The sequence below is a fragment of the Theropithecus gelada genome, chromosome 3, assembly GCF_003255815.1.
Source record: "Theropithecus gelada isolate Dixy chromosome 3, Tgel_1.0, whole genome shotgun sequence".
NCBI classification, from domain to species: domain Eukaryota; kingdom Metazoa; phylum Chordata; class Mammalia; order Primates; family Cercopithecidae; genus Theropithecus; species Theropithecus gelada.
Window position 1 is genome coordinate 176,032,729 of NC_037670.1, and position 14,546 is coordinate 176,047,274.

Here is a 14,546-nt window from a genome sequence, read left to right on the forward strand (position 1 = left end):
CCCTCCCCTCCTCCCCCCCTCCCCCCCTTCCCCCCCCCCCCCCCCCCCCCCTTCCCCTCCCCTTCCCCTTCCCTCTCTCTCTTTCTTTCTCTTTCTCTCTCTCTCTCTTTTTTTTTTTCTTTGGAGGCAGTGGTATGATCTTGGCTCTCTACAACTTACCTCTCCCAGGTTCAAGAAATTCTCTGCCTTAGCCTCCTAAGTAGCTGGAACTACAAGTGCGTGCCACCACATCTGGCTAATTTTTGTATTTTTAGTAAAGACGGAATTTTGCCATGTTGTCCAGGCTGGTCTTGAACTGTGACCTCAGGTAATCCACCTACCTCAGCCTCCCAAAGTGCCAGGATTACAGGCATGAGCCACTGTGCCAGCCACACCTCCCTTTCTTTTGCTAAAGTTAGCTCTTTAATTTCTTTAATTTATAACCAAATATATTTCAGAATACAACCAAATAATATATCAATCTAATAATTAATAACTAATATTACTAGAATTCCAGAATTCAGCTTCTGTATTTCTCTCATGTGCACACACAAAAAAAATAAATAAAGCATTTTTGGGCCAGGCACATTGGCTCATGCCTATAATCCCAACACTTTGGGAGGCTGAGGTGGGTGGATCACCTCAGGTCAGGAGTTCAAAACCAGCCTGGCCAACATGGTGAAACATTGTCTCTACTAAAAACACAAAAAATTGGCCAGGCGTGGTGGCGTGCACCTGTAATCCCAGCTACTTGGGAGGCTGAGGCAGGACAATCGCTAGAACCCAGGAGGCAGAGGTTGCCGTGAGCCAAGATGGCACCATTACACTCCAGCCTGGGCAACAAGAGTGAAACTCCATCTCAAAAAATAATAATAATAAAAATAAAAATAAATGAAATAAAGCATTTTGTCAAATATTCAGAAGAAATCCAATTAGACCATATCTGCTACACTTTTTTGTTGTGATGGACTCCACAAATACAAGAATAAAGTTGGAGTTTTCTCTGAAGACAGCACAATAAAGTTAATGTATACCTTTTAATGTGCGAGCTTAGTAATTCATTTTTATCTGTTCTGCCGTGGTGACAGCAAAAAAAGAGAGATAAAACTAATTCATTTTTATAACAGAAGCTAACATATGAATATAATTTGTGTTTATACTATGTTTAAAATAGAACTAAGATTATCAACACAGTCTCAGGAAAGAGTAATTATTACTGACATTAAGAAGGAGGAAATGATTCAGAAAATACTAGAACAACATAAGAAGTTAAATACATTTTTGTAATTTTAGATATACTGTCACCAATACCATAATGATCAATTGGAGGAAAGAGTAAAAAAGATGCAAATAAGAAGAGGTGTTTGAGATGACAAAATATCCAAGGCATTTAGATGGATTGTTTTCTTCATGTTACTTCTGCCTGCAGGTGTCTTCAAAAACATTACCCAGTCCGCCTCCCGACTGCCAGCATTGTCATTTGCTTCCATAATGAAGAATTTCATGCCTTGTTTCGGACCGTGTCCAGTGTCATGAACCTCACGCCACACTATTTTCTTGAAGAAATTATTTTGGTAGATGACATGAGCGAAGTTGGTAAGATAGAACACTCATTATCTAATCTACTTTGTTGTTGTTGTTGTTGTCGTTGTTGTTGTTATGGAGTTTCACTCTGTCACCCAGGCTGGAGTGCAGTGGTACTATCTCAGCTCACTGCAACCTCTGCCTCCTGGGTTCAAGTGATTCTCTTGCCTCAGCCTCCTGTGCAGCTGGAATTACAGGTGCGCGCCACCATGCCCGGCTAATTCTTGTATTTTTAGTAGAGACAGGGTTTCACCATGTTGGCCAGGCTGGGTCTGGAACTCATGACCTCAAGTGATCTGTCCGCCTCAGCCTCCCAAAGTGCTGGGATTACAGGTGTAAGTGACTGTGCCCGTCCATCTAATCTACTCTGAAGGTAGTGCTCTCCCTGATGGCACTTGAGTATTTTGTACAAAGAATCTTTTTGGTGGGTGTTGGGGCAGGCACTGCACTAGGGGACAAAGAATCTTTTTGGTGGGTATTGGAGCAGGCACTGCACGAGGGGCTCTTGGTGCATGGTGGACATGTGAGACCTGGGCCCTGTGCTTGGGCTCATGGCAGAGGGGTGGAGGGGCGGTGCTTCCACAAGCTAAACATAGGGGCACTGGCCACATCCTTGGAGATAACTTCAGGAAGAAGTGACATGTCAACTGAGGTCTGAATGATGAGTTGTAATGCTCCAGGTGGAGAGGAAGGAAAAGGTGTTTTAAGTAGCTTAAGCAGCACTGCAAAGGCCCACAGGCAAGAGAAGACATAGTGAGCTTGAAATACATGCTACCATATTTTATGTAGTTTATATAACAGTATAGAGTTGCAGGAGGAAGGTGGGCAAAACCAAAGTTATTAAAAGGGAACTCCCAGCCCAGCCTGGTGGCTCACACCTGTAATCCCAGCACTTCGGGGGGCCAAGGTGGGCAGATCCCTTGAGCTCAGGAGCTCCAGAGCAGCCTGGCAACATGGCAAACCCCATCACTTTAAAAAAGGCGGGGCAGGGGGATAACTGCTCATAAAGGGCATTATTTGAATTTTATCTTGAAGCTATGAGGAGCTATTAAGGGCTTAATGCAGGAAAATGAGATGATCTAGGAATTCCATGAAAGAAGTGGAATCAGACCAACCACTGTTAAGAGCATATTCTTTCATGCTTATGGGTTTTAAAGAATCGTGATACTAGCACTAGTTAGCTACACTTAGAATTTGAAATCACTCATCTAATTTACAATGGAGTATAAACCTTAGGCAAGCTAGGAGTACCAAAGCAATGATGTCAATATTAAGTAAGTTTCAGGCTGAAAGTCAACCCAATCCACTGTAAATGTGACCCACTATGAGCTCAGAAACAAAAAGATGAGGAGAAGCAGTAGGAAGAACAGGCAGAGAAAGAAGCCATCCCATGAGGTTCACCCTGCGGGAAAGTGACTCTAGGTGACTCCTGAATGTGACTCAAGTCACTGGCAGTTGTGTGGTGGAAATGTAGATGTTGGCCAGGCACCTATCATAAATAACACTGTTTCTAAGGGGGTCACCAATGTCTGAGGGCACAGGACTGTCTATTTCTAGCCTCGTGCATGGGAAGAGTGTGGAGTGAGGGCCTGGCTTCCCTGCTGCCCCTGTGACCCACGCTGCCTCATCTGTTCAAAAGACGGAGCAGCATGTTTGGCAACTTGCTGGGCAAGAAGTCACCGGGAAAGCCACCAGCAGGGGACAGGTTGGGATAACCTGACAGATTGTGGAATTCTAACTTTTCTCCCAGAAGTACAAGGATGCTGCCATGGGGACACAGTGCCAGGAATGACCAGGGGATGGATACCTCCCCCAGCCTTTCAGAAGCACACCATGAATTTAGAGACATATCTGGTGTCTTAGTCAGCTTCGCTGCTGTAACAAAACACCACAAATGGGGTGGCTTAAACAACAAACATTTATTTCTCAGAGTCCTGGAGGTTGGAAGTCTGAGGCGAGGGTGCCAGCATGGTTGAGTTCTTAGAGAGGCCCCTCTTCCTGGGTGCTAGACAGCCATCTTTTTGCTATGTCCTCATGTTGTCAAGCTAGCTCCATGACCCAATTACGCCCCTGCAAGGCCGCACCTGCAAATACCATCATACTGAGGGGCACTTTGAATTTTGGTGGGGACACAAACATACAGGCCATAAGATCTGTCAACCTTCTTATACATTCATCATACATTGTGGTCCCCTTTATAAGAGACTAGGGGGTCGCTACTGCTAACATGCGGTTGTACTGCCCAACCAGACACCTCTGCTTCTCCTCCTTGATCTGAGCCTTTGACCCACGCAGAGCCTCAAACGCAGGATTAGGGTGTTCTAGGCTCTGCTGGAGATCAGGTTGACACCTTCCTCCTTTAATTCACAGTGACTTCATCATGGGTTTAAGGACAATTTCTTCAACAAAACCCTGTCTTCCCCAGCTGACACTCATAGGTAAGGCCGATAGACTCCTCAGCTTGGGGGAGCAGGGCCAGGGGCCCAGGGAACTGCCCCCACTGAGTTACACAAATGGCCTGTCCATGACCTGCTGCCATCCACTTTTCCTGTAGTCCTGGTCCCTCTACACTGCAAGCCAACAGCATGACCATCTTCTGAAAACCCCACGCCCTCCACTTCATGTCAGTGACTGCTGCTGCCCCAATTGCCTTTATCTCCTCCAGGGCCTGGCTCATGGCGTCCCACTTCTCCTTCCTCCTACTGCCTCCTACATCCTGGATGTGAGTGAGGTGTCTGCAGACCTTTGAGCTGAGATGCTGCCCAGGCCTGCAAGCACAGCTGTACAGCTTGTATCCCTGCCTCTTTTTAAAAACAAGGAAGGAGATCCCTCCTTCTGCTGAGATTACCATGAACCTGTTCCCATTGAACTTGCTCCTGACCCAGATTGCTGGGACTTAGGAATTTAGACCTCTGAGGCACCTGGCTCCATCTCACCTGGTCCCAGCCTCCTTTATCATCATCATATTAACCTCCAAATATTAAGTGACTGTTGGGTGCCAGGTTCTGTGCTGGGTGATATATTTCTTCTTCCTCATACTAGAGTACTGCCAGGAACACGATGGTCATCCCTTCTCTGAGCTAACAAAACTAAGACTCTAGTGGTTCGATAACTTTCCAAAGAGCTACTACAAAATTAGAAGCACAGATAGTAGCAAACCCAGATTGCGCCAAAGCTCTATAATGCATGCTTTTTCTATTAAAATGTTAATAGTCATTTACTAAAATAGAGCTATTTCACTAGAACCATAGAATATTATTTATAGGGCCAGACATGGTGGCTTACAACTATAATCCCAGAACTTTGGGAGACCGAGGTGGGAGGATCCCTTGAGGCCAGGAGTTCAAGACCAGCCTGGGCAATATAGCAAGACTCTATCACTACAAAAAATTTAAAAATTAGCCAGGTGTGGTGATGCACACCTGTAGTCCCAGCTACTTAGGATGTTGAGGCACGAGGATTGCTTGATCCCAGGAGGTCAAGGCTGCAGTGAGCTATGATCATGCGACTGCACTCCAACGTTGGTAACAGAATGAGGCCCTGTCTCAACAAAAACGAAACAGAAAAATACTTACAGTTGATTTTTATAATGAATCACTTTTGTTTCTCTCCCTTAAATAGGATAAAAATTCTATCTTCTTTTTTTTTTGAGATGGAGTTTCGCTCTTGTTGCCCAGGCTGGAGTGCAGTGGCGCCATCTTGGCTCACTGCAACCTCTGCCTCCCGGGTTCAAGCGATTCTCTTGCCTCAGCCTCCCGAGTTCCTGGGATTACAGGCACCCACCACTACGCCTGGCTAATTTTTATATTTTTAGTAGAGAGGGAGTTTCACCATGTTGGCCAGGCTGGTCTCGAACCCCTGACCTCAAGTGATCTGCCTGCCTCGGCCTCCCAAAGTGCTGGGATTACAGGCATGAGACACCACACCTGGCTCCAAAATTCTCTTTTAAAGTTAGAACTTCTGTGGAATAGCATGGACTTTAGGAATAAGTCATAATGATGATACACCGTTTCAATTTCTGTAGTTGCAGTTTATACATTCTCATGTGTTGAATATTTTTCCAGATGATTTGAAAGAAAAGCTAGACTATCACCTGGAAACTTTTCGGGGAAAGATTAAAATAATAAGAAACAAAAAGAGAGAGGGACTGATCCGAGCAAGGCTGATTGGAGCTTCTCATGCTTCAGGTAGGAATATTCCTGGGGACAAGAGCCAGTGACGGCGTCACAGAGATCTTCCCTTCTGAGCTGGACTCCTCCGGAGGGAGACCCTCTGTGTCTCTGTCTGCTTCAACAGAAGATTGGAAATCTATTCCAGCCATACGAGCCTTTAATCTTCTTTTGCCTCTGAAAGCGTTCTGCTTTAAAATGTCAATTTGCTATTTTGGGTTGAAGATATTCTTTCGCAGGGACCTTAATGTCAGCCCTTCTCACAGGCTGAGTTCCCCAGGACAAACTCTGAGATGGAGTTTCAACCACAGGGGGTCCACTGGGAGCCACAGGAGTGAGGAGAGCAAGACTGGGGGTGGGGCGGTCGGGAGGGAGCTGCAGCGCTCATCCACGGGGAGCTCTGAAGCCAGGACCCCACAATGAAACTTCAAGAGAAGGAGTTTATGGGGCAAGAGATAGGAAAACAGAAGAAAAAGTGTGAGCTGATGCTTCTGGCCTGACACACGTGGAGGAGGAGAGAGAAGGAAGGAGGTTTACCTTGAAGAGCTTCAGACAAGGTGCGGGTCTCAGAAAGGCTCAGTGGGCTAGCGGGAGCCCCATTGCAAAGGTTGCCTGTTAGGGAGACCAGCATTGGGACTGGTTGGCGCATCTCCATTTCCTCCCCACCACCACCCACACACTGTGCTTAGTCATTGGGTGGGAGCACCCTGGGAATGGCATGACCTTGGCATGAGCTTCAGTAGATCCAAAAGCTTTGGCAGGGGGAAGCATTCAGATCCATCCCCCGCAGCAGGTTCTTGTGAAGGGACATCTGAGCAGCACACTCCCAGAGCTGCCCCAAGAGCCATTCAAAGGGATCCCAGTTCCAGGTAAGGAGACCAGGCATGGACCAGTCATTGGATAGGAACACCACCCTCCCCTGGGAGCAGGTATGACCTTGGACATGGTAGCCATGGCTGGCCAAGGACAGCCCCTGGGGAGGGACTCTGTTGTGAGCCATTGGCTATCAACGCTGCTGGGCGGCTGAGTCCCAGGAGCATCTGAGCAGCTTGCAGGGCCCATGCCTCCTACGATCATGCCTCCGGCCACATGTAGGTTAATGTTGGCAGAACAGTGAGCTGGAACCACAGGAGGTGAATCATTTGTAAGGGCATTCCTCAGGCTGCACTGCAAGCTGATGAAATGTCCCTGCTCCTTAGCAGGAAACACCTCCTTCAGGAATGGAAGGCCGAGCAAAATTGGATTCTCTTTTTCCATGTTGGCCTGATCAGTGGACATATTCTCTTATTTAACTGCAAAGATAATACATGTTCATTGTCCAAAACCCAAGAAACCAAACACAATATGGAGTGCGTCTTTTCAGACCCTTGTTTTTATGCATTTATATATATATATATATATATATATATATATATGCACACGTACATACACAGGGTTAAGGATTTTTATTTATTTTACTTTCTTTTTTTTTTTTGAGACAGTTTCCCTCTGTCACCCAGGCTGGAGTGCAATGGCGCAATCTCTACAATCTCTAACCTCCTCCTTTTGGGTTCAAGCAATTCTCCTGCCTTAGCCTCTCAAGTAGCTGGGATTCCAGGTGCCTGCCACCATGCCGGCTAATTTTTGTACTTTTAGTAGAGACGGGGTTTTGCCATGTTGGCCAGGTTGCTCTTTAACTCCTGGCCTCAAGTGATCTGCCCACCTCAGCCTCGCAAAGTGCTGGGATTACTGGCATGAGCCACCACGCCTGGCCTGGGATATTTATTTATTTATTTATTTATTTATTTATTTTTGAGATGGAGTCTCGCTCTGTCGCCCAGGCTGGAGTGCAGTGGCGCGATCTTGGCTCACTGCAAACTCCGCCCCCTGGGTTCATGCCATTCTCCTGCCTCAGCCTCCCGAGTAGCTGGGACTACAAGCGCCCGCCACCACGCCCAGCTAGTTTTTTTGTATTTTTAGTAGAGATGGGGTTTCACCATGTTGGCCAGGATGGTCTCAATCTCCTGACCTCGTGATCTGCCCGTCTTGGCCTCCCAAAGTGCTGGGATTACAGGCGTGAGCCACTGTGCCCGGCCGAGGGATTTTTAAATATATGGAATCATACTATCTGTACTGTCCTGAGACTTACTCTTTTATTTTTAATTTTTGGAACTTTTCCCATGACAGTACTTCAGACTTACTTCAGTTTTGAATTGCTGTGTTGTATGATATTTCTTACGGATTTTCTTTTTTCTTTTTTTTTTTTAGACGGAGTCTCGCTCTGTCTCCCAGGCTAGAGTGCAGTGGTGCGATCTCAGCTCACTGCAACCTCTGTCTTGCAGGTTCAAGCGACTCTCCTGCCTCAGCCTCCCCCAAGAGCTGGGATTATAGATGGGCGCCACCACGCCCAGCTCATTTTTTGGTATTTTTAGTAGAGACGGGGTTTCGCCATGTTGGCCAAACTGGTCTCTAACTCCTAACCTCAAATGATCCGCCCGCCTCGGCCTCCCAAAGTGTTGAGATTACAAGTGTGAGCCACCGCGCCCAGCCCATATGGATTTTATAATTGATTGTCATAACTTCTTTAGCCATTTCTGAATAGGTTATTTTTCTTTTTTACTATTACCTAAAAAATGCAGCAGTTACAATTCATGAACATATATCTTTGTGTGATTGATTGTGCCTATAAGATAAATTCCTAAAAGTGGAATTGCTGGAAAAAAGGCAATTTTTATTTTAAATTTTGAAAGATAATGCCAAATTGTCCTTGAAAAGTTTCACCGATTAACAGTCTCATCACACAGACAAAGTGCCCTTTCTCTGCAGCCAGAGCTGAATATGACCCGTCTTTCTAATGTTTGCCACAGTTGGCCAAAAAATAGGCTACGTTTTCTTTTCTTGGTATTACTGACCATCAACTTTTTTCCTCTTTTCATAGATTGCTTACAGATCATTTTTCTGTCGATTTATCTGTTCATATCCTTTACCACTTTTTCTAATGTGGTGTTTGTCATTTTGTTATTGATTCACACATGTCCTTATAACAGAAATTCTATATTATGAATACTGAGAATATCGGTCCTCAGTCTACAGCCTATCTTTTCTTTTTCTCTGGGGGTGTCTTATGTTCAGCAAAATTTTATTTATTTATTTTGAGACAGGGTCTCACTCTGTTGCCCAGGCTGGAGTGCAGTGGCACAATCTTGGCTCACTGCAACCTCCGCCTCCCAGGTTCAAGTGATTTTTGTGCATCAGCCTCCTAAGTAGCTGGGATTACAGGTGCCTACCACCTCAACCAGCTAATAAATTGTATTTTTAGTAGAGACAGGGTTTCTGGCCAGGCTGGTCTCGAACTCTTGACCTCAAGTGGTCTGCCTGCCTCGGCCTCCCAAAGTGCTGGGATTACAGGTGTGAGTCACTGTTCCTGGCCAGAAATTTTTAAGTATTTAAGTTCACCAAAAAGCCTACTTCCCTGGCTAACACAGTGAAACCCCATCTCCGCTAAAAATACAAAAAATTAGCCGGGCGTGGCGACGGGTGCCTGTAGTCCCAGCTACTTGGGAGACTGAGGTAGGAGAATGGTGTGAACCTGGGAGGCGGAGCTTGCAGTGAGCCGAGATTGCACCACTGCACTCCAGCCTGGGTGACAGAGCGAGATTCCGTCTCCAAAAAAAAAAAAAGCCTACCTCCTCTTGCTGGGCACTAGACTGAACTTCCTAGCCTCTCTTCAATAGGAATAGCCTTGTGACTAAGTTTTAACCATGGGATGTGAGTGCAAGTAACATGTACCATTTCCCGACCAAGGCTCTTAGGAAGCTGGTCTGTCCCCTCCACACTCATTTCCTGTTCTGGCTGACTGGGGCAGAGATGACTAAGTGACTTCGGGTGCTCTGGGTTGAAGAGCCTCTGCCAGCCTGCATCCCTGAATGACCACATGGAGGGCTTCCCCCAGTCAGGAGCACCCGCCTTGGATGGCTAAATGCGTAGAAATAAACTTCTATTGCATTTGAGCCATTATCATTTTGGAATCTTATTATTATAATAGTAGCTAGCTTTAACATAATAAAACAACAAACATATCGATATTTTTTCTTTATGTTTTTTGGGTTTTGTCTCCTGTTCAAGAACTTTTTCCTTACCCTGAGATCATGATGATACTGTTTTTTCTGGTTTGTTTGTTTGTTGTTGTTGTTGTTGTTGTTGAGATGGAGTCTCGCTCTATCAGCCAGGCTAGAGTGCAATGGCGTGCTCTTGGCTCACTGCAATCTCTGCCTCCCAGGTTCAAGTGATTCTCCTGCCTCAGCCTCCTGAGTAGTTGGGATTACAGGCACCCACCACCACATCCGGCTAATTTTTGTATTTTTAGCAGAGACGGGATTTCGCCATGTTAGTCAGGCTAGTCTGGCTGGTCTCAAACTCCTGACCTTAGGTGATCCGCCTGCCTCAGCTTCAAAGTGCTGGGATTACAGGTATGAGCCACTGCGCACGGCCCGATACTCTTCTCTAGTTTCTTCCTCATGTAAAAAAAAAAAAAAAAAAAATCGGTTTTTACATTAAACTTTGAGTCTACCTGGAACTGTTTGTTCTGGGAACGGTGTAAGTTAAGAATATAATGTAATTTTTTCAGAATGAATAGCCAATTTTCCCCACACCGTTCATTGAATAGTCCACCGTTTCTTCATTGGTTGCAATGCTGTTTTTATAATTTTATCAAATATCTGTGTATTCCTGGGTCTATTTCCAGCATCTCTCTTCTGCTCTATGATGGTATTTTTGTATTTCTAGGCTAATCACGCTATCTCTTGATTAGTGCAGGTTGATAAGAAGTTTTTATATCTTCTTATTTTCTTGATAAGAAGATTTGTGGGACAAATCTTTCCACTTCATTCTGCAAAATGTCTTAACTAGGATTGTCTTATCAAGTTCCAGGAAAAACGTGTTGAGATTTTCACTGGAATTGTATAGAGATGACAGATTAAAATGGGAAAGAATTTACATCTTTTTGATGATAAATGTCCCCACCTATGGGCATTTATTCAGATCTGCTTTTATATTCTTTTGGTGTTTTGTCATTTGCTCTGTAGATATTATGTACGAAGGTTTATTTCTGTTTATCTTGATTTTTTGGTTGTTTTAAAAATTGTGATTTGGGACCTTCTTGTTATATTTTTTAATTATTACTGGTACATAGGAATGAGATCTTTTGGTATATTTGATCTCGTAAATAGAAACCTCAGTAAACTCTTAATTGTTAGTGGTTGGTGGGTAGAGTTGCTTGTGTTTTCTATCAGCTGAAGATAATTTTCCTTCTACCTCGCTAATGTTGATTAGAAATGGCGGTAGCAGGCATCCTTTCTGCTTTTGACTTTCATGGGAATAATTCTGACTTATCATTTAGTTACTATGTTGATGTGTATTCGTTTCCTAGGACTGCTGTAATGAAGTAGCACAAACCAAGTGGCTTGAAATAACAGAAATTCATATTTTCCCAGTTTTGGAGGTCAGAGGTCCAAAATCAAGGTGTGAGCAGGACCTTACTCCTTCTGAGACCTGCAGGGGAGGCTCCTTCCCCGTCTCTTCAGCTTCTGGCGGTGGCTGCCAGCTCCGCCTCTCTGTTCACGGGCGTCCTCCCTGTGTGTCTGTGTCTGTGTCTCCCCCAACCCAATCTCAGAAGGACACCAGTCACATTGAATGAAGGGCTCCCTCTACCCCGGTATGACCTCATTGCATCTGCAAAGACCTTGTTTCCAGATCAAGACACATTTTGAAGTTCCTGGGACTTGAAAATATCGTTTTGGGGAGCACAGTTCACCCCATAACACTATGGTTTAGATTGGTTTTGTTTAAAAGGGGAATTTTATTTTTTTTATTTCAAAAATTTTCAAACCCACATAATACCCATAGAAATGCTCCCCTAGAGTCGCTAGATGTAGACGTAAATATCTCCCAAAACCCACTCACACACATGCTCTCCACCCCTTCTCACGCGCACACGCATCACATCTGTGTTCAAAAGTAAGGTGTGGATCAGACACAATGGTTCATGCCTAGAATCCCAGCACTTTGAGAGGCTAAGGCGGGTGGATCACCTGAGGTCGGGAGTTCAAGACCCACCTGACCAACATGGAGAAACCCCGTCTCCACTGAAAATACAAAAATTAGCCGGGCGTGGTGGCGCATGCCTGTAATCCTAGCTACTCAGGAGGCTGAGGCAGAAGAATCGCTTCAACCCAGGAGATGGAGGCTGCAGTAAGCCAAGATCATGCCACTGCACTCTAGCCTAGGCAACAGAGCGAGACCCTGTCTCAAAAAAAAAAAAAAGTAGATGTGTTTATGATTTTCTTTGTACCGTATTCCTATACTTTTCACTTTACCAGACTCATAGAACAAATCGTACGGTTTTTCCTTTTTTCTAAAACTTTACATAAGACAGAGATTAACTGTGTTTGGGAACTTGCAGAGAACTGGCCTATAAACTTCCCAGGCGCTGGTGTCTTTTTTGGTTTCCTCTTTAATCCAGATTGGTTTTTTTTAGGAGTGATTTTGAAAGTTCCAAACAATTTTAAGAGATTTTTAAAATTATTTTTTGTTTCTTACTACTTAACTGTATTGTGGTCAGAAATTTGAAATTTCTGTTGTGTCTTAAGCTGGGTCAATTTTTCACAATGTCTATGTGTATTTTATACCTTTTTTCTTTTTGAGACACGATCTCTCTCTGTCACCCAGGCTGGAGTGCAGTGGAGTAACCGAAGCTCACTGCAGCCTCGAACTCCTGGGATCAAGCGATCCTCCCACCGTAGCCTCTCAAATGTTGGAACTGCAAGCATGAGCCACCACACCTGGCCTATTTTCTTAACTTTGGGTAGAGATGGGGTCTCACTATGCTGCCCAGGCTGGTCTCAAGCAATATCCTCCCACCTTAACCTCTCAAAGTGCTGGGATTACAGGCATGAGCCACCACACATGGCCCTTCTATGTGTATTTTCAAAGAATGTATATTTTTTCTTTTTGATTGTAGGTTGTGTGTGTGTATAATTTTGTTCATATCTTTGATATTCTTACTGATGGAATTCGACTTTATTTCTAAGTTTCTTAGAGTTGTCCTGAAACCTTCAGCTGTGACTGTGGATGTGTGCACCTGCCTCTCCTGGCCCTTTGCCAGCGCTTGCTATCTGTCAGCCTGTCTGTTCCCCACACCCCCAAGTGATGTAGGTGGCTGCCTGAGCCAGGCATGCTCCTGAGTCACAAGTGTGGGATCCTGTTGTGTGGGCAGGTGAGGCAGCAGCCAGCGGCCCTGCCTTCACGTATGCAAGTATTCACTCATCCCTCCAGGATTTATCTCTTGCCGACTGTGTGCTACCCATGCACGTTTACTCTTTTTTATCAACTGTTTTGAGATGCAAACTGTACCTACTGAGGCTGGAGATGGGTTTTCACATGATGTTCGTGTGTGCACACTTCTTTGGAGCCAGGTCGTCTTCCTGGGAGCTATTTGCATTATTACAAAGCGACACTGTCTCTCCAGTAGGGCCTGCCGTGATGTGTTCCCTGCTTTCCCTGACCTTTCTCTTCCTGCCTCCCTCACCCACCACACAGCTGCACGGGCCTTCCTGCTTCTCTCCCAGCCTGCCAAGCCTCATCCTATCTCAGAGCCTCTGCACGTGATTGGCTTCCCCTGGAATGTTCTTCTCCCAGGCATCTGCATGACCTGTTATCTCACTTTGTTTAGTTATCTGATCAAATGCCACTTTATCACAGTGGTCTTTCAAACCACCCCATATTAAATAGCAGAACCCTATCCCTCTCTATCACCCTTACCCCCAATTTTTTTTTTTTTAGATGGAGTCTGGCTATGTCGCCCAGGCTGGAGTGCAGTGGCGCGGTCTCAGCTCACTGCAAGCTCCGCCTCCCGGGTTCACGCCATTCTCCTGCCTCAGCCTCCCGGCACCCGCCACCACGCCTGGCTAATTTTTTTATTTTTAGTAGAGACGGGGTTTCACTGTGTTAGCCAGGATGGTCTCAATCTCCTGACCTCGTGATCCGCCCGCCTCAGCCTCCCAAAGTGCTGGGATTACAGGCGTGAGCCACCGTGCCCAGCCTCCCTCCATTTCTTTCTCTTCATAATTCTCATCACTATCTGTCCATTTCTTTGGGCCAGTGGTGCTGTCCACGTGGCTGTTGAAGCCGCCCACAGATTGCAGGAGCTGAGGTGGACAGCCTGCGGTGAACGCTGTGCTGTACCTGCAGGGCATGAAGGAAACCCCCTGAGATGCAGGCAGATAGATAACCCCACGGAGGAGAATGAGAAGGCAGGGGTTTTGCAAAGTGAAGAAGAAAGAGAATGTTACAACCAGATGGCTTCAATCTAAATAAATCTACAATCAGTTGGCATGATTATTTTTTCCCCCATGGGAGCAGAAGTGTCATGGTTTGGAGGCAAACATGCAAACATGAGTGATGATTAAACCATGGGTAATGATGAAATGCTAGTGATGCGGGGTTCATGCAGTTTGGGAGAAGGAGTTTTTTTTTTCTATCAGTAACATTTCAGGGAAGCAGTATCTTCCAGGGAGAGTTAGACAAGCCACTCTTCTGAGCCTCAGCCTCCTAATCCAAAATATGGGAATGATGCTATCGAACAAACATGGCTGTTACAATGATCAGATAAGGATATTACCTACATTTTTTTTTGCAGTATATACTAAATGCTTATTGTACAGCAATTAGTACAAATAAATAATTAAAACATAAACATTGAATTTTATGCTTCAAAATGATAAAATACATAAAATTAAAAGGGTAAAAATAATAAAATACAAAATATTAATGGTGGAA

The 14,546-nt window shown here is 45.1% G+C and overlaps 1 protein-coding gene across 1 annotated transcript in view; it reads left to right on the top strand.

The window, feature by feature from the left end:
• Window positions 1-14,546, top strand: part of GALNTL5 (polypeptide N-acetylgalactosaminyltransferase like 5) — a 64,809-nt gene that overhangs the window by 25,962 nt on the left and 24,301 nt on the right. The window contains exons 4-5 of the mRNA XM_025380183.1: window positions 1,409-1,575; window positions 5,628-5,750. Of these exons, the coding sequence (XP_025235968.1) occupies window positions 1,409-1,575; window positions 5,628-5,750 (290 nt within the window). The remainder of the gene's footprint in view (window positions 1-1,408; window positions 1,576-5,627; window positions 5,751-14,546) is intronic.